The 21,958-nt window shown below is 58.7% G+C and overlaps 1 protein-coding gene across 3 annotated transcripts in view; it reads left to right on the top strand.

Moving 5' to 3' along the window:
- The window catches only part of AGRN (agrin), an 87,953-nt gene extending 67,805 nt beyond the window's left edge, over positions 1 to 20,148 (top strand). For all 3 annotated transcript variants that reach the window (XM_069034766.1, XM_069034767.1, XM_069034768.1), the window contains 15 exons: positions 192 to 311; positions 1,659 to 2,027; positions 3,089 to 3,281; positions 3,762 to 3,977; positions 4,864 to 5,093; positions 5,620 to 5,754; positions 5,867 to 5,963; positions 6,169 to 6,333; positions 6,444 to 6,555; positions 8,298 to 8,414; positions 8,918 to 9,107; positions 10,674 to 10,761; positions 15,011 to 15,235; positions 15,771 to 15,874; positions 17,527 to 20,148. In XM_069034766.1, the coding sequence (XP_068890867.1) occupies positions 192 to 311; positions 1,659 to 2,027; positions 3,089 to 3,281; positions 3,762 to 3,977; positions 4,864 to 5,093; positions 5,620 to 5,754; positions 5,867 to 5,963; positions 6,169 to 6,333; positions 6,444 to 6,555; positions 8,298 to 8,414; positions 8,918 to 9,107; positions 10,674 to 10,761; positions 15,011 to 15,235; positions 15,771 to 15,874; positions 17,527 to 17,684 (2,519 nt within the window). In that variant the 3' untranslated portion in view covers positions 17,685 to 20,148. The remainder of the gene's footprint in view (positions 1 to 191; positions 312 to 1,658; positions 2,028 to 3,088; positions 3,282 to 3,761; positions 3,978 to 4,863; positions 5,094 to 5,619; positions 5,755 to 5,866; positions 5,964 to 6,168; positions 6,334 to 6,443; positions 6,556 to 8,297; positions 8,415 to 8,917; positions 9,108 to 10,673; positions 10,762 to 15,010; positions 15,236 to 15,770; positions 15,875 to 17,526) is intronic.
- Positions 20,149 to 21,958: the final 1,810 nt, after the last annotated feature.

The following is a 21,958-nucleotide window of genomic DNA, read 5'->3' as shown; positions in this document are numbered from 1 at the left end:
CTTCAGTGTGAGCAGAGCTGGGAGGAGCTGCTCCCTGAGGAAGCTGGGAGCATTTGCCTTGGGAAAGGAGGATTCTTTTCCTTGGGAAAGGAGGATTCTTTTCCTTGGGAAGAGGGACTTGGGAGGGAAATTCCTGTTTGAATCTTCACTCTGCCTTCCTTCCCTCCTTCCCCCCTCCTGGCTGGGATCAGCCACGTCCTACACGGCCGCCGATATCCAGGGGGCCCTGCTGAAGCAGATCCGAGCTTCCAAGAAAAAAACCATCCTGGTGAAGAAGCCCCAGCAGGAGCACATCAAATTCATGGATTTTGGTGAGTCCCTGGGGCTGTGCCGACTGCCCCTCGTTTGGTTTAGGCTTTCAAAATGCCAGGGGAGCTCTGCTGGCCTTGCCAGGGCTTTGCAGCTGTGGCACCAAAAGCTTCCCCAGGCGGTGCCAGGGCGCAGAGGAATCATGGAATTATGGAATGGTTTGGGTTGGGAGGGACCTTAGAGATCAGCTGGACCATGGGCAGGGATCTTCCACTGTCCCAGGGTACTCCAGCCTGGCCGTGGATGCTTCCAGGGATGGGGCAGCCTCAGCTTCTCTGGGAAATCCATCCCAGGGCCTCTCCACCCTCTGGGTAAAATCCCTGGGCCTGGAATTATTTTTCCCTCAGGAAAACCATAAAAGGGTTAAAATTCCCCCCCTTTTCCATGGAATATGGTCAGTGCCACTCAAGGACATGCAGCTCTGCCCTGGAAAGGGAACCCATCCTGGAATTCCGGAGGTGGTGGCCAGTGTGGGACTCCACACACCCCAGAATTCCCAGGAAAAGCAGGGACACAGAGACTGGAACAGGCAGAGCCCTCACCTCCAGCATTCCAGCTACATCCCAAAAAACCACCGATTTTTGTCTGCTTTGAGGTTGCTTAGGCTGCAAATTCCCCTTCCTGGTGTCCTGCCAGGAGCACCCTGGCTGCTCGTAATCCACCTCCTAAACCACGCCTAACCCAAACCCACACCTGACCCTGCTCCTAACCCATAACTAACCCTGACCCTAACCCATAACTGACCCTAACCCATAACTGACCCTAACCCTAAAACAAACCCATACCAAACCCTAACCCTGACCCACACCTGACCCTGACCCTAACCCACATGTGACCCTAACCCTGACCCTAACCCATAATTAACCCTAACCCAAACCCGCACCTAACCCTAATCCTAACCCACACTTGACCCTAACCCATAACTGACCCTAACCCACGCCTAACCCTAACCCACACCTACCCCTAACCCCAATCCTAACCCACACCTGACCCTAATCCAAACCCACACCTGACCCTAACCCTAACCCACACCTATCCCTAACCCCAATCCTAACCCACACCTGACCCTAACCCCAATCCTAACCCACACCTGACCCTAACTCACACCTGACCCTAACCCCAATCCTAACCCACACCTACCCCTAACCCCAATCCTAACCTACACCTACCCCTAACCCCAATCCTAACCCAAACCTGACCCGAATCCAAACCCACACCTGACCCTAACCCCAATCCTAACTCACACCTGACCCTAACCCCAATCCTAACCCACACCTGACCTTAACCCACACCTACCCCTAACCCCAATCCTAACCCACACCTGACCCCACCCCTCTGCCGTGTTCCAGACTGGATCCCCCGGCTCTTCACCACCACCGTCACCACCACCACGGCCACCACCATGGCCCCGGCCACCACCATGGCCCCGGCCACCACCCGCCGCCTCCCCACGGCCACCACGGCCCTCGGCCACCGGCCGGACCCCGCGGGCAGAGCCGGCCCCAAGGCCGTGGGCGTGGTGAGCACCAGGAGGCCCAGCTCCAGCAGCCCTGGCAGCGGCAGGAGGAAGCCCACCCGGCAGCCCCCTGGCACCACCAGGAGACCCCCCCGGCCCTGCGAGTCCCACCCCTGCCTGCACGGTGGCACCTGCGAGGACGACGGCCAGGACTTCACCTGCAGCTGCCCGGCGGGGAAAGGAGGGGCTGTGTGTGAGAAACGTAGGTGATGCTCCCAAAAATCCCCAATTTAGGGCCTGAGGAATCACTTGCCAGCCCCTGCCTGGGGCAGGGATGCCACCTTTGGACATTTCCAGAGATGGGAAACAGCACAAAACCACTGAGCAGGGACAGAGGGATGGGGGGGACGTGCAAACCAGCCCCAAAATCGGCCCTGGCATGGCAGGGGTTGGTGTCACCGGCTGTCCCAGCTCTGCCACTGCAGCTTGTGTGGGTACAAGTGGGTGGAAAAAGTGAGCAGAGAGGTTGCAAAGAGTGAGGAGCAATTCCTCCCTGGCTCTGTCCTGATCCCAAAGCACTGGGAGGTTGGGAGCTGCTGCTTTGTTGTCCCAGCTCGTGGCAGCGTCCCCCAGCATCACCCAGTGTCACCCAGCATCACCCAGCCAGGCTCTGCCCACCCTCCCCAGCACCAGGACTGGGGTGCTGCTGATCCAGGCTCGTTTCCCAGCCCATGGAGAAGCTCGGGAAGCAGCTGGATCCCAGTAGCACTGCTGGTGTTTACTGGGAGCTCCCCCAGGCACTTTGGGGTCACACCGGGGGCTCTGGGTGGGCTCATTCCCAAAAAGCTTTGTCCCTAAAGCTGTCACCTGGAGCTCTCCAAGCCGTGGGTGTCCAGCCCTGTTGGTTTTAATGGGATTTGGCCGCCCAGATCCTTTGGAAAACGTCGGCTGCAGTGAGGAAAAGTCAGGAGTGATGGATGGGAATCTGTCAGGTTTTTGGGGACGAGAGAGGAAAATTAAGGAGCAGGGAAGCTGAGTTTGGAGGAGCTGTGGGAGCAGGGCATGGGAAGGACCAGCAGCGCTGATTTTGAACTGGGAGGAACTGGTTGGGAAACTTCTGGATGAAGTAATCCCAATTTTTGGGGGAAATGGCACCACCGGAGGGGTCTGTGGGCAGCACTGTGAGCGTTCAGGGGGATCATTTCCCAGGAATGTGGCCTCGGAGGGCCCTTCCTGGCCTTTCCTGCACAGGCAGGAAAACATTCCCGGGTTTGTGCCAGGCGCTCACTGCTCTGTCCTTGTGTCCCCTCCCCGGCCCCGCAGCCATCAGGTACTTCATCCCCAGCTTCGGGGGCAAGTCCTACCTGGCCTTCAAGATGATGAAGGCCTACCACACGGTGAGGATTTCCATGGAATTCCGGGCGCTGGAGCCCAGCGGGCTGCTCCTCTACAACGCCCAGAACCACGGCAAGGATTTCATCTCGCTGGCGCTCGTGGGCGGCTTCGTGGAGCTCAGGTGAGAGGCACAGCCAGGAGGGGGAATTTGGGTTGAATTGAGCCAAAGAGGCCTCAAAGTGGACAAAAATCAGGGGTTTTTTTGGTTTGGGATGTGGCTGGAATACTGAGGGAGCTCATTCCCTCTTCTCAGCACAGTGAACTCACTTGGCTCCCTCTGAATTTCAGAAAGCTCCGAGGTGTGGGAGGTTGGTTGTTTTGGGCAAGCAGGAGATCTTTTTTTGGTGGGTTTTTTTTTTAGCTGGGAAAAGAAATGCAGAGAGTGAGGGGGGGGGAAGGAAAGGGAGGAAAGCAGCAGAGTGGGATTTTTTTTGCATTCCAAAATGGGATGGGTTTGGAATGAGGGGATGGGGAGGGCAGAGGTGGAGAGGGAGAGAAGGAGAGAGGGAAGGAGAGGGTCCCCAAGTGCTCCCAGTGCCACACCACCCCTGGCATGGCCCAGCTGGCACCTTTGGGCACAAACAGCGCTTTTTTCCCCCAGGTTTAACACCGGCTCCGGCACCGGCACCGTCACCAGCCGGGTCCGCGTGGAGCCGGGCCGGTGGCACCAGCTGGTGGTGACGCGGAACCGGCGCAGCGGGGCCCTGGCCGTGGATGGGGAGCCCCACGTGAGCGGGGACAGCCCCCCGGGCACCGACGGCCTCAACCTGGACACCGACCTGTTCATCGGGGGAGCGCCCGACGACCAGATGGCACTGTGAGGGTGGCACTGGGCCTGCGGGGTGGCACTGGGCCTGGGGGGGTGGAACTGGGCCTGGGGGGGTGGCACTGGGCCTGGGGGGGTGGCACTGCCTCATGAGAGTGGCACTGGGCCTGTGGGGTGGCACTGGGCCTGGGGGGGTGGAACTGGGCCTGCGGGGTGGCACTGGGCCTGGGGAGGTGGCACTGTCCCCATGAGGGTGGCACTGCCTCCGTGAGGGTGGCACTGCCCCATGAGGGTGGCACTGCCTCCGTGAGGGTGGCACTGTCCCCATGAGAGTGGCACTGTCCCCATGAGGGTGGCACTGTCCCCGTGAGTGTGGCACTGCTCCCATGAGGGTGGCACTGTCCCATGAGGGTGGCACTGTCCCGTGAGGGTGGCACTGTCCCGTGAGGGTGGCACTGCTCCCATGAGGGTGGCACTGTCCCGTGAGGGTGGCACTGTCCCCTCAGGGTGGCACTGTCCCCATGAGTGTGGCACTGTCCCCATGAGTGTGGCACTGTCCCCATGAGGGTGGCACTGTCCCCTCAGGGTGGCACTGTCCCATGAGTGTGGCACTGTCCCATGAGTGTGGCACTGTCCCCGTCAGGGTGGCACTGTCCCCATGAGCATGGCACTGTCCCATGAGTGCGGCACTGTCCCATGAGTGCGGCACTGTCCCCATGAGTGCGGCACTGTCTCCTCAGGGTGGCCCTGTCCCCATGAGTGTGGCACTGTCCCCGTCAGGGTGGCACTGCCCCTGTGAGTGTGCCAAAGCAGGGACAGCTCCCACCTTGAACTCGACCCTGGAGCCTCTCCCACCCCTGGCACTGTGAGGGCAGCACAGCCCGACCCCACTGCCCACCGTGCCATGGGCACAAACCGCCGTCGCGTGTCCCCTCAGGGTGGCCGAGCGCACCACGGCCACGGGCGGCCTGCGGGGCTGCATCCGCGTGCTGGGCATCAACAACCGCGTGTACGACCTGCGGGACGGCGCCGGCGACGTCCTCTACGGCAGCGCCGTGGGCGAGTGCGGCAACGACCCCTGCGAGCCCAACCCCTGCCACCACGGCGGCATCTGCCACGCCAAGGAGGCAGAGATGTTCCACTGCCAGTGCCGCGACGCCTACACGGGTACGGGGATGGGCGCTGCGGGGTCTTCACCCCCCCCCGCCCCAGGATCCCAGAACCTTTGGGATTGTGGTGGAGGGTGAAGCCATGTCTGGTGAGGGTGATAAGGGTCAGGATCTGGGTGTTCTCGTGCCCCAAATAAAGTCCCCTTTAGAGGCAGTAAAATGATGTCCCCATAAGGTATTTTAGGGGTGTGGTGCCCTGCTGTTTGTGGGGTTCACTGTGGGGAAATTCCTCACTGGAAGAGGGATGGGGCACTGGAATGGGCTGCCCAGGGAGGGGTGGAGTCACCGTCCTTGGAGGGGTTTAACAAAGCCTGGACTGGCACTCAGTGCCGAGGTTTGCTTGGTGAGGAGGTGCTGGGTCATAGGTTGGACTTGATGATCCCAAAGGTTCATTCTGGGATTCTGTGGGATTTCCCAGCTCGTGGAAAGCCACCTGAGCCAGGAGGGGGGACACTGGGGGCACTGGGGACACGGGTCTGTGCTGGTGGCCGTGGGTTGGTGCCGAGCTGCCTGTCCTGCCGCAGGGCCCACGTGCGCCTTCGAGAGGAACCCGTGCGAGCCCTCACCGTGCCACGTCTCTGCCACCTGCCTGGTGCTGCCCGACAAGGGGGCCCTGTGCGCCTGCCCCATGGGCCGCGAAGGGGAGTTCTGCGAGCGAGGTGGGACGGGGCATCCCCTGGGGCGGGGCGGGATCCCGGTGCTGATGTCCCCAGCCTGGTGAGGCTCTGGGGACGTGCCTCGTGTCGCTCACCTCGCCCCCTGTGTGCCCAGTGACGGAGCAGGACCACTCCATGCCCTTCCTGCCCGAGTTCAACGGCTTCTCCTACCTGGAGCTGAACGGGCTGCAGAGCTTCGTGCCTGACCTGCAGTAAGTGCCAGGGATGGGCAGCAGAGGGGGAAATCCCCACCCCACAGCGCCCTGAGCGTGAGGGTCATCCCTCACCTGGCAGGGCTGGCATCCGTGCCATGGCCACAGTCCCAGGCTGGCAGGGTTATCCCAAGGGAGACAGGGATGGAGAAACCGAGCGTGAGGGCGGCTTGAGGGGAGGGTATCCATAATCCTTGTTTGTCAGGAACAAGATGTCCATGGAAGTGGTGTTCCTGGCCAAGAACCCCAGCGGGATGATCTTCTACAATGGCCAGAAGACCGATGGCAAAGGGGACTTTGTGTCCCTGGCGCTGCACGAGGGGCACCTGGAGTACAGATACGACCTGGGCAAAGGGGCAGCCGTGCTCAGGTGAGCTGGGGCGGCCCTGCCTGCTCAGGGCAGGTTTCCAGTGCTGTCTTTGCAGGCTCCAAGGGCAGAGCTCTCACCTGGGAGCCTTCTTTTCCCATTTTCCCCCCCAGGAGCAAGGAGCCAGTGCCCCTCAACACCTGGATCAGCGTCCTGCTGGAGAGGAGCGGGCGCAAGGGCGTCCTGAGGGTCAACAACGGCGAGAGGGTGATGGGGGAGTCCCCGGTGAGTTGGGGGCTCCGGGAGGGCTCTGGGCACGTGTGGGAGGAGTTCCCCAGGCTCTTGGGTTTTCAGTCGTGGTTTTGAGGGTGGAGGAGTGGGCAGGACCCGGGAAGGGAAGGATCTCCTGCCAGACAGGAGCTTCCAGCCCCTTGTCCCTCCCTGTCCCTGCACACAGAGCTCAGCCAGGTTTCAGGAATGCCTTTGATGAGCCCCCCACACTCACACGGAGCCCCCATCCCTTATTTCAGATCCCTGTGTTGGGACAGGTACGTGAGGCACCCGTGGGTCAATGATTGCATCGTTAATTAAGGGGTGTCAGGAGCCCCCCAGCACAGGGAGGAGCTCATGGAGCAGGGAAAGCCTCGTGCTGCTGCTGCTGCTGCATCCATGGGTGCTTCCTCTCCTCTTGTCCCAGCTGGAGCTTCCCTCTCCAGCTCCAACCTCTCCCCATCCCCTGTCCCTCCGCGCTTCTGTCGCTGCATTCCTGGGGGTTCCCTCCCTGCCCCTTTCCAGCCAGGAAGCTGAGAAGGCAGGAAAAGCCCCTCTTGCCGCTGAACTCATCCCCAAATCCACCCGGAACCGCAGCATTCCTGCAAAACCAGGGATTTTTCCTCCCCTCGCTCTGCTCTTTTGAAGCTCCTCTCCGAGCTCCCTGGGTGGCAGTGACCCTCCTGCCACCTCCTGCCAGCCCCTGAGCCACCCAGCCGCGGTGGCAGCGGGGGTGTGGCAGCCCTGCCTGTTGCCATGTCACCCCACTGATGTCCCTTTTCTCTCTCTCTTTTTTTTTTTTCTCTCTCTCCCTTTGATTTTCCTTTGTATTTTTCCCTCCCCTGCTGTCTGGATCCCAGAAATCCCGTAAGGTACAGATAAGTATGACCCCCCCCACGCCTCCATCTCATCTGCCATTGGCACCTCGTTCCTTTTTTTTGTGTTTTCCATCCCGATCTCAGTGTTCCACCCCGTCCCTTTCCCGTCTGATTTAGGATCCCTGTAGTTTAGAGCCGCTCATTCCCTTTTCCTCCCTCATTCCCAGCCAGTTGTTGCATTCTGTTTCGGGAGCATTCCAATTAATCCGGTCATTTTTTTTTGTGTTAATCCCACGGAACATTCGTTAGTGATCCATATCACCCCGTCTTTGCTGTGGCCCTGGCTCCATCCCAGAGCATTCCCAGGAATGGGCATCGCTCCTGGGGCTGGAGCCTCACCTGGGATTTTCCAGTGGAGCGACAGCAAGGAGGGAATTTCCTCCTCCAAAAACACCACGTGGGGTGCAGGAGAACCTCCTCAAGCCATGGGGTGCAGGAGAACCCCCTCAAACCTGGAGCAGCCAGGATGGATCCCTCTGGAATGCGCTGGGATTGAGCTCCAGCCCTGCAGAGTCTCGGAGCGATGTTTGGGTACCCGAGTTTTGGGGTCGCACGAAACCAGAGCCCCCCTCCAGGCCCGAGGGCATTGGGACAGCCTCTCCCCAAAATTCAATCCATGGGAAACCTTTCCCAGGTGCCCGCCGGGGGTGGGACCTCGCAGTCCTTGGCATGAGGAGGTTTCCTGGAGGCTCCATCCATAGAACCATAAATAAAACATCATAAAATAAAACATCATAAAATGAAACATCATAAAATGAAACATCATAAAATATCCCAAATTAAGGGAGCCACGAGGATCATCAAGCCCAACTCCTGGCCCCGCCCAGGACATCCAGGGACACCCTGACACCTTCTCCATGATTTTCCCTGTTTCCCCAGGTGCCTCACATGGTGCTGAACCTGAAGGAGCCGTTTTATGTGGGGGGAGCCCCGGATTTCTCCAGGCTGGCTCGAGCAGCCGCCATCTCCAGCGGCTTCGAGGGAGCTGTGCAGAAGGTGAGGTCCTGGTGGCCAGCCCAGTGTGCACTGGGAGCTGTGAGAGGCTGAGGTGCTGGTGGCCAGCCCAGTGTCCACTGGGAGCTGTCCCACCTGCCCTGGGATGGAGCTGGGAGCTGTCCTGGCATGTGGAGCACACCTGGTCGAAAAGTGGCACCAGTGGTGGCCAGGAGGGGAACATGAGGTCACAGGAACGTGTGGGAATTGGGGATGGATTCCCATCTTAGGGAAGGGTTCCCGTCTCCTCTCGTCCCCAAGGACACTGCCCGGTGCCCCCACGGCACCAGAGGTGGCGGTGAAGGACCATCAGAGGGTCCCAGACTGGTTTGGGTTGGAGGGACCTCAAAGCTCATCCTGTGCCATGGGCAGGGACGCTTCCACCATCCCAGCCCCATCCAGCCTGGTCCTGGACACTTCCAAGGATGAGACATCCACAATTCCTCCGGGAAATCCATCCCAGGGCCTGGGCAGCTCGTGACTGACTCCGTTTCTCCCCCCTGCAGATCTCAGTCCAGGGGGTGCCCGTGCTGATGGAGCACAACATCCGCAGTGCCATGGAGATCTCGCCGTTCCGGGGCCACCCCTGCACCCAGAAACCCAACCCCTGCCAGAACGGGGGCTCCTGCAGCCCCAGCATGGAGGGCTACGAGTGCTCCTGCCAGAGGGGCTTCTCTGGGGCCCACTGCGAGAAGGGTGAGGGCCCACAGGGGGCTGGAGGTGGCCATGGGTGGCTGGAGGTGGCACAGGGGGCTGGAGGTGGCCATGGGGGGCTGGAGGTGGCCACAGGGGCTGGAGGTGGCACAGGGAGCTGGAGGTGGCACAGGGGGCTGGAGGTGGCACAGGGAGCTGGAGGTGGCCATGGGGGGCTGGAGGTGGCACAGGGAGCTGGAGGTGGCCATGGGGGACTGGAGGTGGCCACAGGGGCTGGAGGTGGCACAGGGAGCTGGAGGTGGCACAGGGGGCTGGAGGTGGCACAGGGAGCTGGAGGTGGCCATGGGGGGCTGGAGGTGGCCATGGGGGGCCGGAGGTGGCACAGGGGGCTGGAGGTGGCACAGGGAGCTGGAGGTGGCCATGGGGGCTGGAGGTGGCCATGGGGGGCTGGAGGTGGCCATGGGTGGCTGGAGGTGGCACAGGGAGCTGGAGGTGGCCATGGGGGCTGGAGGTGGCCATGGGGGGCTGGAGGTGGCACAGGGAGCTGGAGGTGGCCATGGAGGGCTGGAGGTGGCCATGGGGGGCTGGAGGTGGCACAGGGAGCTGGAGGTGGCCATGGGGGGCTGGAGGTGGCCATGGGGGGCTGGAGGTGGCACAGGTAGCTGGAGGTGGCCATGGGGGGCTGGAGGTGGCCATGGGGGGCTGGAGGTGGCACAGGGAGCTGGAGGTGGCCATGGGGGGCTGGAGGTGGCACAGGGAGCTGGAGGTGGCCATGGGGGGCTGGAGGTGGCCATGGGGGGCTGGAGGTAGCCATGGGGAGCTGGAGGTGGCACAGGGAGCTGGAGGTGGCCCCTCACCCACATGGCACTGGAGCTGTCCTGGTGGCAGCAGGACAACGTCGAGGCCAAGCTGGAATTCTTGTCCTTCCTGTAATCACGGAATGGTTTGGTTGGAAGGGATTGAAAGCTGCTCTCGTTCCATGGGCAGGGACACCTCCCACTGTCCCAGGGATCCTAAATCAGATGGAAAACCTGGAAAAGCTCCTGCAGAAGTTCAGCGCATCCAGCAAGGGTTAGGGTGAAAAGGAGCACAAATCAGGATGTTCTTTGAGAGAAAAACCCTTGGAGAGCTGGGCTAGGGAATCATGGAATGGGTTGGGTTGGAAGGGACCTTAAATCCCATCGTTTCCCACCCCATCCATGGGCAGGGACACCTCCCACTATCCCAGGTTGCTCCAGCAATCCCGATCCACTTCCAGGGATGGGCCATCTACACTTCCTCTGTGTTGGTGCCTCCCCACCCTCCCAGGGAAGAATTCCTTCCCAATATCCCACCTAAACCTCCTCTCTCTCCATTTAAACCCAATAAATCAAAATTCCAGTTCAAACCGACCTTTCCTGGCTTCCAAATGGGGAAATGCTGCAAATCCCAGGTTCTAAAGCCGCTCAGACCTCTCAGGGGGTGACATTTCGCAGGGGACACAGCTTTGGGTGTGTCAGGGATGCTCAGTGAGGAACGGGGGATTTTCCCAGAGTCCCAGCATGGACAGGAATTCTCTGCCTTTCCCTGGCAGCTCCTTTTCCCACCTCCCTGTTCTTCCCCCCTCAGTGATCATCGAGAAGGCAGCAGGGGATGCCGAGGCCGTGGCCTTCGATGGCAGGACGTACCTGGAGTACCACAACGCCGTCACCAAGAGGTACCTTGGCTGCTGGCCTGAGCCGAGCCCCAAACCAGGAATTCGGGCTGATTCCAGGAGAAAAAGCTGGGATCCAGGAGCTCCAAACCGGGGCTGGTTGTTCCCGGTCCTTCCCTGCAGAGCTGCCCTGTTGGCAGAGCGTTTTCCCCCCACATTCCCAGCTCCAGGCCTGGCTGTGGTTCTGCTGCCTGGAGGAAACTCCTGGCTTAGCCCAGCCGGGTTTGGGAATGGGATGGAGCCGGATCCTTCGTGTCCCGGGCTGGATGGTGCTGCCAGCAGCATGGGACATCTCTGCTTTGGGACACTTGTGACTGTCCCAACCTCTGCTCGTCCCCCGTGCTGGGGAGGACCCTGTGGTGTCCATGGCTGTGCTGGTCCTTGGGAATTCCCTCTGGGAATGCTGCCTGAGGTCCTCCAGGCTGCAAATTCCTCCTTCAGAAGACTCCTGGGAGTTCTGCTCAGTGCCCTTCCTCCCCCCCACTGGGGTTAATTCCCACCTCCAGGGCGCTGGGAGAGGGTCTTGGATGGGATCCCATCCATCTGCCTGTCCCATTCCCAGTTTCCCAGCCCTGCGGGGGGTGTCCGTGTGGAGCTGTTGTCTGTCCCTGTCTGTGTGTCTGTCCCCTCTCAATGTCGCTGTTTCTCTGTTTTCAAGCCACCTGAGCAATGAGATCCCAGCGTAAGTACGGCCCCGCCGCGCCCACCCGCCCTCACCGCGTCCCCACTGCCACCCCAAACACCGGGGCAGCTCCGGGCAGGAGGAGGGGGAGGAATCTGGGGCTGCTCCCGGCATCTTTTGGGGGAAAATATTCCCATTCCAGGGGGGAGGAGGACTCGGGTGCTGACAGCAGCTCGTGGGGCTGTACAGGAGCTGCTTCACCTGGATGTGCCACATCCAGCTGTTGTCCCAGCCCTGCCACATCCAGCTGTTGTCCCAGCCCTGCCACATCCAGCTGTTGTCCCCCCAGCATGCCTTAATTTAATTAGTAAGCACGATTTGAACAGAGTTTAAGGACGAGCATAGGGAAGGAAAACTCCTGTGGCTCCCTGCTCCGGCAGCAGCTGAAGGTGTTGGCGATGCAAACTCAGGATGCTGATCCCGCCCTGATTTTTCCAGCATGGATGTGGCTTTGGAGGAGGCCGGGCTGGGCACTGGGAACCCCTCAAAACATCCCCGGTGTGGATGAGGGGTCAGAAAAAGGGTCAGGGCAGGAGGATGGGGAGAAGTCCAAATGCCTGGGCAGCTGAGATGTGCTGTCTGCGTGTCTGTCCCGCACGGAAGGGAAGCCCTGCTCCAGGAGGAGCATTCCCTGCTGTGGGAAGGGGGAATTTGGAGGGATCCCTGCCTGCCCCATCCCATCCCATCCCATCCCACCTCATTCTGTGCCCACTGGGTGCGGGCAGGGCCGTGGGGGCTGAGCTGTGCCTGTGCATGGGGGGCTGCAGGGTCATCACCTGCATGCTCACAGCACCGGGAGGGGCTGGGAAGGCTTTTTTAGGATTTTTAGGATTTTTAGGATTATCCTGAGTGTCCTCCTAAACTGAGCAGTGCCCTCCAGCACTGTGGCCTCACAACTGTCCCTGTGCACTCCCCGCCCCGAGCCACAGCCCTGCCAGTGACCCTGCCTGGCCCAGTGCCCTGCAGAGGGAATGTCACCATTCCCAGCCTTTTCCCAGCCAATTTGGGCTGTGCTGCCCCATCCTGGGAGGGATCTTCTCCCAGTTCCCCTTGCTGGGCTTGGCTGCAGCCCTGCCAGGCTGCGGGCTGCCCATAAAAGTGGATTTTTTTCTCCTCCAGGGCATGCCCAGGGCAGGACCAACATTCCCATGGCTCCTCCAGCCCTGACATGCCCGTACTGGTTTTTACTGGGACATCCATTTTTATAGTTTACGTTTATTTAGGGCTGAATGAGCAGGACCTGGAGCCTGTGACACTTGCAGGGACAGCTGCACTCCTGGATTTCCCCTTTTCCCTGCACTCCCTGTCCTCCGAGTGCCCCAGGGCTGACTCAGAGGCCACATGTGACAATTCCACGTCCAAGAGGGGAGCTCATCCCAAAGCATCCCAAGGGCAGGAGGAGGAAAAACGGCCTCAAGCTGCACCAGGGGAGGTTTGGGTTGGATATTTGGGAAAATTTCTTCTCTGGAAGGGCGGTCAGGGATTGGAAGTGTTCAGAAGTTGTGTGGATGTGGCACTTCTGGATGTGGTTTTGTGAACACTTCCATCTTCCACCCCAGTTCCAATGCCTGGCAGCCCTTCCAGTGAGAGAATTCTCCCAAATATCCAATCTGAGCCTCCACTGGGGGAATTCTCCCAAATATCCAATCCAAACCTCCATTAAGGGAATTCTCCCAAATATCCAATCCAAACCTCCACTGAGGGAATTCTCCCAAATGTCCAATCCGAACCTCCACTGAGGGAATTCTCCCAAATATCCAATCCAAACCTCCACTGAGGGAATTCTCCCAAATATCCAATCCAAACCTCCACCGAGGCCATTTCCTCTCCTCTGTCCCTTGTCCCCAGCCCGTCCTGGCTGTCCCCTCCTGCCAGGGAGTTGTGGAGAGCAAAGAGGTCCTTCCTGAGCTCCTTTCCTCCACTCCCTCAGCCCCTCTGAACCCGACTCCGTGCACAGCACAGGTTGGATATTCCCTCCTTGCCATTCTCCCGCTCTCCCTGCCCCAGCCCCCACTTCCACAGGTGTTTCCATGGCTGGAGGAGGCTCATCCAGGGGACAATTCCCGGCTCTCCTGCTCGCTCCAGGCAGTTCCTGCTTGGAAGCTGTGTGGGGTGAAGAGCTGTTCCCAGTGGGGTGGGAGAGGGAAGGAAGGCAGGGAAGGAGGGAAGGCAGGAAGGGAAGGGTCTCCTCGCTGCCCCGCGCTTATGGCACGCTCCCCTTTTTTCCCCCATCCGAGTCCCGAGGCGCTGGATTTCCCCTCGGAGCCCAGGTGAGTGTGCCAGGCTGCCGCTGTCTCGTGCCGTGCCCGTGCCTCAGCATGTCCCCGTGTCCCTGTGTGTGTCCTGTGTGTCCCCACCCCTGCTTTTTATCCCTGAGGGATGAGCTCTGCAGAGGGGGGACCCAGGCTGAGTGACCCTGTGAGGACACCAGGCCTTGTCCTGCCCTCTGGATGCAGCATCCCATGGGGATAAAAAGCTCTCGGTGTTGTCTCTGTTGTCCAGTCTGTGTCTCTGTGCCAGGAGCCTCGTGCCTGTTCCAGAGGCAAAAATCGGGATGCAAATATGGGGGAAATCCCATCTTTCCTTCCTTGCTCCCTTGGGAAAAGACCTAGAGAAGGTTTTGTTGCCTCCATCCCCTTCCTGTCACAGTCCCAGGGTGCCCAGGCTGCCGTGGCACAGCTGGCAGGGATTGTGCTCCACGAGGACAAAAACAAGGAATCTCCATCTGGATCTTGGGGAGAATCCCAGGAGAGCCGAGCAGCCCCGCTCAGGGCAGCAGGAGGATGGGGATTGGTGTTCCCAAGAGTGGCAGCTGGGTCAGAGACCTCCAGGGCTGCTCCTTGGATCCTCTGGCCTGGTTTGGAGCTTCCCATCCACTCCCACAGGACTTCTGATCGCACAAAATCCACCCCCCTTGAGGTGTATTCCAGGAGTGGGGTGGAGGTTATCCCAAAATCTGCCACCCTTGAGGTCTATCCCAGGAGTGGGGTAGAGGTTATCCCAAAATCTGCCACCCTTGAGGTCTATCCCAGGAGTGGGGTGGAGGTTATCCCAAAATCTGCCACCCTTGAGGTGTATCCCAGGAGTGGGGTGGAGGTTATCCCAAAATCTGCCACCCTTGAGGTCTATCCCAGGAGTGGGGTAGAGGTTATCCCAAAATCTGCCACCCTTGAGGTGTATCCCAGGAGTGGGGTGGAGGTTATCCCAAAATCTGTCACTCCTGAGGGCAGCAGGTGGGGACAGATCCATCCTATGTATCCCAATCCCAGGAGTGGGGTGGAGGTTATCCCAAAATCTGTCACTCTTGAGGTGTATCCCAGGAGTGAGGTGGAGGTTATCCCAAAATCTGTCACTCTTGAGGTGTATCCCAGGAGTGAGGTGGAGGTTATCCCAAAATCTGCCACCCCTGAGGGCAGCAGGTGGGGACAGACCCCATGGATGTATCCCAATCCCAGGAATGGGACGGAGGCTATCCCAGCTCCCTGGGAGGAGGCAGAGGCTGCTCCAAGGAGCTGCTCAGGAGCCGCCTGTCGCTTTTCCAGCCCCGTTCTCCCTCTGCTCTCCCCGCAGTGAGAAGGCCCTGCAGTCCAACCACTTCGAGCTCAGCATCAAAACCGAGGCCACGCAGGGGCTGCTCCTGTGGAGCGGGAAGGGGCTGGAAAAGTCGGATTACATCGCCCTGGCCATCGTGGATGGCTTCGTGCAGCTGAGCTACGACCTCGGCTCCAAACCCGTCACCCTGCGCTCCACAGTCCCCGTCAACACCAACCAGTGGATCCACATCAAAGCCTCCAGGTGAGGGGGGACAGCGGGATGGGGATGGGGATGGGGATGAGGCGGCTGAGTCACGGCGCGGTGATCCCCAAGGATCTCTCCTTGGATGAGAACAGAGGGCAGGCCCTGCCCTGCTGGGACACGCCGGGAAATGTCAGAGGGGACAGACAGGAGGTGTGGAAGGGCCGTGCCTTGGATTTGAGATCTCTGAGGGTTTCACATTCTGTTCCCAGTGGGAGCAAGCCGGCCCTTTTTTATTTTTATGGGAGGTGGGAGCGGGGAGGGATCACACCCCTGGAGTGCCAGGGATTCCTGCCACGGGATCTGGCAGGGCTGGGGTGGTGGCTCTGTGGGATGCCACAGGGCTGCTGGAGGGGACAGTCCCCGTGGTTGGGTGGCACTGGGGCAAGGATTGTATCCAGAGGGATGCTCAGCTCCGCAGCTGGAAAAGCACTGGTGCTTCCCGGTGTCGGGATTTGCAGGGAACAGCTCCGGGCCTTCCCTCTGAGGCTGTTCATTAATTGCTGGTTTTCCTCCCTCTCTCCCTCGGGAGCAGGGTCCAGAGGGAAGGCTCCCTCCAGGTTGGGAATGAAGCTCCCATCGCCGGCTCCTCCCCTCTTGGGGCCACCCAGCTGGACACGGATGGGGCCCTGTGGCTGGGTGAGTCCGGGGGAAAGGAGAGCATTCCCGTGTCCCTGGCTGAGCATTCCGAGCTGGAATGGGATGATGGGGATGTCCCTCCCTTCCTTCAGCATCACACCGTGGCCTCAAAATTCCTACAAATGCTGAGGGACCAGTGCCTCTCCCTGCCATGGCACCGTGTCCCCTGAGGGGGTAACCGGGAATTAGAGTCATAACTGGTGTTGGAAGGGACCTTAAAGCCCCTCCGGTGCCATTCCCAGGCACCTCCCACTATCCCAGGGTGTTCCAAGCTGGCCTAGGACACTTCCAGGGATGGGGCAGCCACAGCTTCCCTGGGAATTCCATCCCAGGGGCTCCCCACCCTCACAGGGAAGAACAGGGTTGGATTCTACTCACACTTTCTGGAAGCATCTGTGCTTATCTCCCTGGTCTGAGCCTGTAGTTCAGGTCTAATCTGACCTACAGGGAGTTCATATTCCAAAATTTCTCCTTCTGAAGCCCACCTAGAAGTTACCTGCAAAGCAGAATTTTTTTTTCCATGAGGAATTTTTCCTGGGCCTCCCCAGGCTGTGTTGGCAGTCAGCCCTTTGTAACTTCAGCGTGTTTGATGGGCCACCATCGGCAGTGCAGTCACTGAACCAAAATGCAGCTTGAATTTGGGGCCAAATTCCAAGGAGATGAGACTCAGATCGGTATTTTAGAGTAGAAATAGAATAGTGTTTTAAACAGAAATACCAGTAGAAAGAAGTCAGTGGTTTAAGTGTCCTCAGGAAAGCGACAGGCATTGGTTGGAACTGATGTGATTTAAGTGGAAACAACGACTTAATTTTTATAAAATGAATTCATTTAATTGATATTTATTAATGGGCAGGGAAGGGGGTTTTCCCTGCTGTTGGGAGGCAGTGCCTGGGGGCGAGTGTGTGACAGAGTGTGTGACAGCACCGGGGACAGTCTGTGTGTGACTGTGAGTGTGTGCCACCACTGGGGCTGGTCTGGCTGTCCTTGCACTGTCCCCAGTCTGTCTGTCTGTCCGCTGTGCCCTGTCCCTGACCTGTCCCCAGTCTGTCTGTCTGTCCCCTGTGCCCTGCACTGTCCCCAGTCTGTCTGTCCCCTGTGCCCTGTCCCTGACCTGTCCCCAGTCTGTCTGTCCCCTGTCCTTGCACTGTCCCCAGTCTGTCAGTCCCCTGCCCCCTGTGCTGTCCCCAGTCTGTCTGTCTGTCCCCTGTTCTGTGTCCCTGCACTGTCCCCAGACTGTCTGTCTGTCCCCTGTGCCCTGTCCCTGACCTGTCCCCAGTCTGTCTGTCTGTCCCCTTGTCCCCTGCCCCCTGTGCTGTCCCCAGTCTGTCTGTCTATCCCCTGCCCCATGCCCTGACCTGTCCCCAGTCTGTCTGTCTGTCCCCTGCCCCCTGACCTGACCTGTCCCCAGTCTGTCTGTCTGTCCCCTGCCCCCTGACCTGTCCTCAGTCTGTCTGTCCCCTGCCCCATGCCCTGACCTGTCCCCAGTCTGTCTGTCTGTCCCCTGCCCCCTGCGCTGTCCCCAGTCTGTCTGTCTGTCCCCTGCCCTGACCAGTCCCCAGTCTGTCTGTCTATCTGTCCCCTGCCCCCTGTGCCGTCCCCAGTCTGTCTGTCTGTCTGTCCCCTGCCCTGACCTGTCCCCGTGCCCTTTCCAGGGGGGCTGGACAAGCCGAGCGTGCCCCACAGGCTGCCCAAGGCCTTCAGCACCGGCTTCATCGGCTGCATCCGGGACGTGCTCGTGGATCGCCGGGAGCTGCACCTGCTGGAGGACGCCCTGAACCAGCCCCGGATATTGCACTGCTCGGCCAAATAGAGCCCAGGGACCTCCCTCCCTCCCCCTCCCTCCTGCCTATTGCTGTAATTATTTTCTATTTTTGTAAACTTATTGCTTTTTATATTTTTTGGGGGGGGGGGGGGGACAGGGAGGGCAGGAAACCCCTTTTTTCTTTCGGGTTCTTTGGGTTGCAGCCCGTGCGGGGCGGTGAGACTCGGCCCGAACAGCAGCGACACAGAACAAACCTCGAGGCTCTGAGAAGTGACAGAAGAACTCTCCCACTGCAGCGAAAATCTTCTTCATACTTGAAGCTTCTTTTTTTTTTGGGGGGGGGGGGGTTTCCCTCCTTTTTCCTGGTGTTTTTGGGGCGTTGTTCGTGCCCCTGTGGGGGAAACGCTGCTGGTGCTGGCGAGGCCTTCACGGATTCACGGCCTGGCCCCGACCCCTCCCGTGTGGGGAATTCCCGCCCTGCTCCGGGGTCTGGCTCTTCCAAACCTTCTCCTGGCGCTGTGTTCACCCGATTTCCTCCTGCCCCCCGTTCCTCTCACTGTAATTTATGTGTGTAAGGATCTCAAGTGCTTTTCTCCTTCGAGCTCTGCTCACATCAGGGATGCCACGCACTGGAAGGGAGAGAGCCGGGCCTGCTCCGGCCAGGCGGCCAAAGCTTCGCTCTGCGCTTGTCTCGTGACTCTTTGCTGGACTGAGAGGTGCCAGGAGGGGGAAAAATGTGGATTTTTCCAGCGGTTCTCCTCCTCCTCTTCCTCTTGGACACGTGCAGGAGCAGCTGGGAAACCTCATTCCCACACTTTGTGTTCATCCGGACGTGTCCCAACCCTCCCCGGCTGCTCTTCCCGAGGCCTCCAAGCCTCGGCCTCCCTCATGCTGGGGATCACTTGGAGCTCCTCTCCCCGAGCTGGGAATGCTCTGCCTCTTCCAAAGGGGCTGGGAGGATCCCTTTTCCCTTTTCAGGCATCTCTTGGATGTGTCCTTCCATGACCCACAGCATTTTCCAGCCTCTGGCTCCCAGCCTGGGAATGCAGAGCTGCCACCGGAGCCTCTCCCACAAAGAGAATTTGGAATTTTTACCTTGGACTTGGAGTTTTTGGGTCTTCCATGCTCCTCTGGATGCTGCCAGCCCAGCAGGAATGGCTCCAACAGGGATTGGGAATGGGGCTGGAGAGTGTTTGGGGGGATTTTTAAGCATTTTCTTCCTGGAAAGGAAAATTTTGAGGCCAGTTTTGAAGTTTCTGGGGTGGGATTGGGAGTGGCAGCACCTCTGCCTGGAGCCTCCAGATCTCCTGGAAGCTGGAGAAGAACAGATGGATCAAAGCTCTGGAAAAATGATCCCATCCTCCACTGGGATTCCTTCTCCATGGGAAGGATTTCCTGGTGTTTTGGGGCCTCTGTGTCCCTTTCCCACCCTCAGCTGGCAGCTGGGATTGCTCCGTGGAAAAACAACTTTAGGGAATTCATCTGCAGGATCCCACCGGGTTTTGGGTGGTAATTCCCACCCAAGGTGCCAGAATTGGGCACTTTCCCCCTAAATTTCTGTCAAAAATGGGGGTTTTGGCACCAACTTTTGAGCCAGGAAAAGTGAAATTTCTTTTCTCAGGGTGAGCTCTGAACAAAGATGGAACCAAGGGGGAAAAAACCTATGGAAAAACCACTTGGATCTGCTTTTATTTTGTTTAATTTGATTTTAAAAAAAATAGAATTCCCAACCTGTGACATTCCTGTGGAAAATCCAGGGGTTAAATATTCCCAGGGGGGCTCTGCTGTGGCTGGGGGGGTCCTGGGGGGTGCCAAAATCCCCAATTTTGGTGGCTGCTGGCTCCAAACTGGGATTCCTGGTGGGAAATGCTGGGCTTTGATCCCAAGAGGATGGGGTGGGATGGGAGGGAGGGAGCTGGGAGCTCCCAGTCCATGTTTTGGGAATGAGATTCCCAGCTGGGCTCAGCCAGGGCTGGATGTGCCAGCTCCAGAGGGACGGGGAAGCTGCTGATTTTTGGGAATGCCGCTGAAATGAAGCCAAGAAACGACAAAAAACCCAACACAAAGCCCACAACCAAACAAAAATAAATACGAAAAACTCCGTCTGCTTTCACTGGGGCTTGGAAATGCCTTAAACCAGGAATTTTGTGTCCTCGTGGGGGAGCAGCCGGAATTTCCAGCAGCGCCCTTAGGGCCGTGGGCTTTTTTTTTTTTCCATAACATTATATCCAAAAACAAAACCACAAAAAAAAAAGAAAAAAAAAAAAAAAAGGACATTGAGGTCGTGGGGGTTTTTTCCAGATTTGATTTTTTTGGGGGGGGGCTTTTTTCTTTAATTTAACACCCCCGAGATGTCCGTGTGGCTTCAGGAATTCCTGACTTTGGGAGCTGCTGGCTGAATTCCGAAGGGCGATGCACGGTAGAGGAGCAGCATGATGTAACCATTACTAACTCGTGTCTTTCGTCGAATCACCCAGAAATAAAGTTTGGAAACGATTAAAGAGGTTTTTAAGGGGCCTGGTGCTTCTTTTTTTCCCTGGAAATAAAAGGAAATTCCTGCTTTTTTTGGGTGCTGTTTGCTGGGCAGAGGGGGTGAAGCAGAGGGGCTCCTTCAGGTGCCTCCTAAATTCAGTTTTTCCCACAAATTCCAACCCCAATCCCAGGGTTTTGCAGGATTTTTGTGCCTTTCCTTCCTCTCCTCTGTGGTCAGGGAGTGGTTTCAGCTCTTGGGAGTCTCCCCTTTTCCCTCTTTGTCTCTTTTACCGGCGTTTTCCAGGGAATTTTTGCATCCCATGGATCTCACAGCACTGAGGTGCTGCCCCTGGGGGTCTTTCCTCATGGATGGCAGCGTTTTCCCTGCTGGAAATCCATGGAAAATCAGCCTCGAGCAGGACATGGTTTGAGATAAACATTTCCAGGTGGGATTTCTGGGGTGTCCCATGCAAGGAAAAGGAGTTGGATTTGAATGATCCCCCCCCCGCCCACGACATTCCAGCATCCACATTCCAGCTCTGACCAGCTCTTCCCGCTGGAATTGCTGTCACCTCCCTGCCAGAAAAGATGGGAATTGGGGAATTCTGTCCAGCAAAGAGCTCAGCTCCATCCAGGCCGAGTGAAGTGAGGCAAAACTATGGAATTCCTGCCATTTGGGAGCTGCTAATTTGGGAAAAGGCGTCATTGGGATGCTGGCAGTGATGGAGTTGTGTCCCCACCGGCTCTGGAGGAACCTCAATGGACAAAGAGGCACCCCCAGGCTCGTGGTGACAATGACCTCATTGTGCCACCCTTGCCAAGCTTCTCCCTCTTCCAGGGGCGTTGAAAAAGCCCGTCCTTGTCCTGGGAAAAGAGGGAAAAGACAGCCGGAGGGGGGTTGAGTACAGGCTGGCCCAGCTCGTGTCAAATTTATGCTGCTTCCCATAAAAGCCAGAAATTCCCCCAAAGAAATGCCCAGGAGCCGGCATCTCCCACGAATCCTGGATGACAAAACCAAGCCAGCCAAGATCTGGGAGAAGCTCCCAGGACTGGGAATCTCAGTGCCAGGAACACCAGGAAGGGCAGGACAGGGGTCACCTTTCCCAGGGTTGTTATTTGGCCCGGGAGCAATCCAGGGAAGCTGTGCCACCCTCCAAGCCCTCATCCCTGAGGAATGAGCTGGCTCCTGCCCTGGCAGCTCCCTGGGGATTCCCCGAATGGACACAGAATCCGCTGGGTCTTTTTATAGTTCCAAACCTGCTATTTTTGACCCGCTGGGGACACTGGGGGGGTGTCAGTGGCTGTGTCCTGGTTTTTATTCCCTCTTGGACAGCTGGCTTTGTTGTCTCACCCAGGATTCGTGGGAGGTGCCAGATTCGGGGCATTTCTTTGGGAGGATTTCTGTCTTTTATGGGATCTTTCCCAACGCTAACAATTCCATGACTCCGTTCATGATGGGAACTCTCCGGTGCTGCCGAGCCCCGCGTGGGATGGAGCTGGATACCGGGAACACGCGGGGCTGGACGGGGAACGACTTCAGGGAGCCGGGAATGCGTTGGAGGCTGCGGGGATGGATGCTCAGGATTCGGGCACGGGATGGAAGCTGCGGGGATGAGCGCCCAGGATTTTGGGGTGGGCGCTCGGGCACCGGGACGGGTCGGAGGCTGCGGGGGTGGGCGCTCGGGATGCGGGGATGGGCGCTCGGGATTCAGGGATGGGCGCTCGGGATTCGGGGATGGGCGCTCGGGATTCAGGGATGGGTACTCGGGATTCAGGGATGGGTACTCGGGATTCAGGGATGGGCGCTCGGGATGCGGGCGGGGCGGAGGGCGGGGATTCCCTCGCGTCAC

The sequence above is a fragment of the Aphelocoma coerulescens genome, chromosome 21 (genome assembly GCF_041296385.1).
Source record: "Aphelocoma coerulescens isolate FSJ_1873_10779 chromosome 21, UR_Acoe_1.0, whole genome shotgun sequence".
In the NCBI taxonomy this organism is placed as follows: Eukaryota; Metazoa; Chordata; class Aves; order Passeriformes; family Corvidae; genus Aphelocoma; species Aphelocoma coerulescens.
The sequence above is the reverse complement of the archived record's forward strand: the minus strand, read 5'-3'. Positions and strand labels throughout refer to the sequence as shown.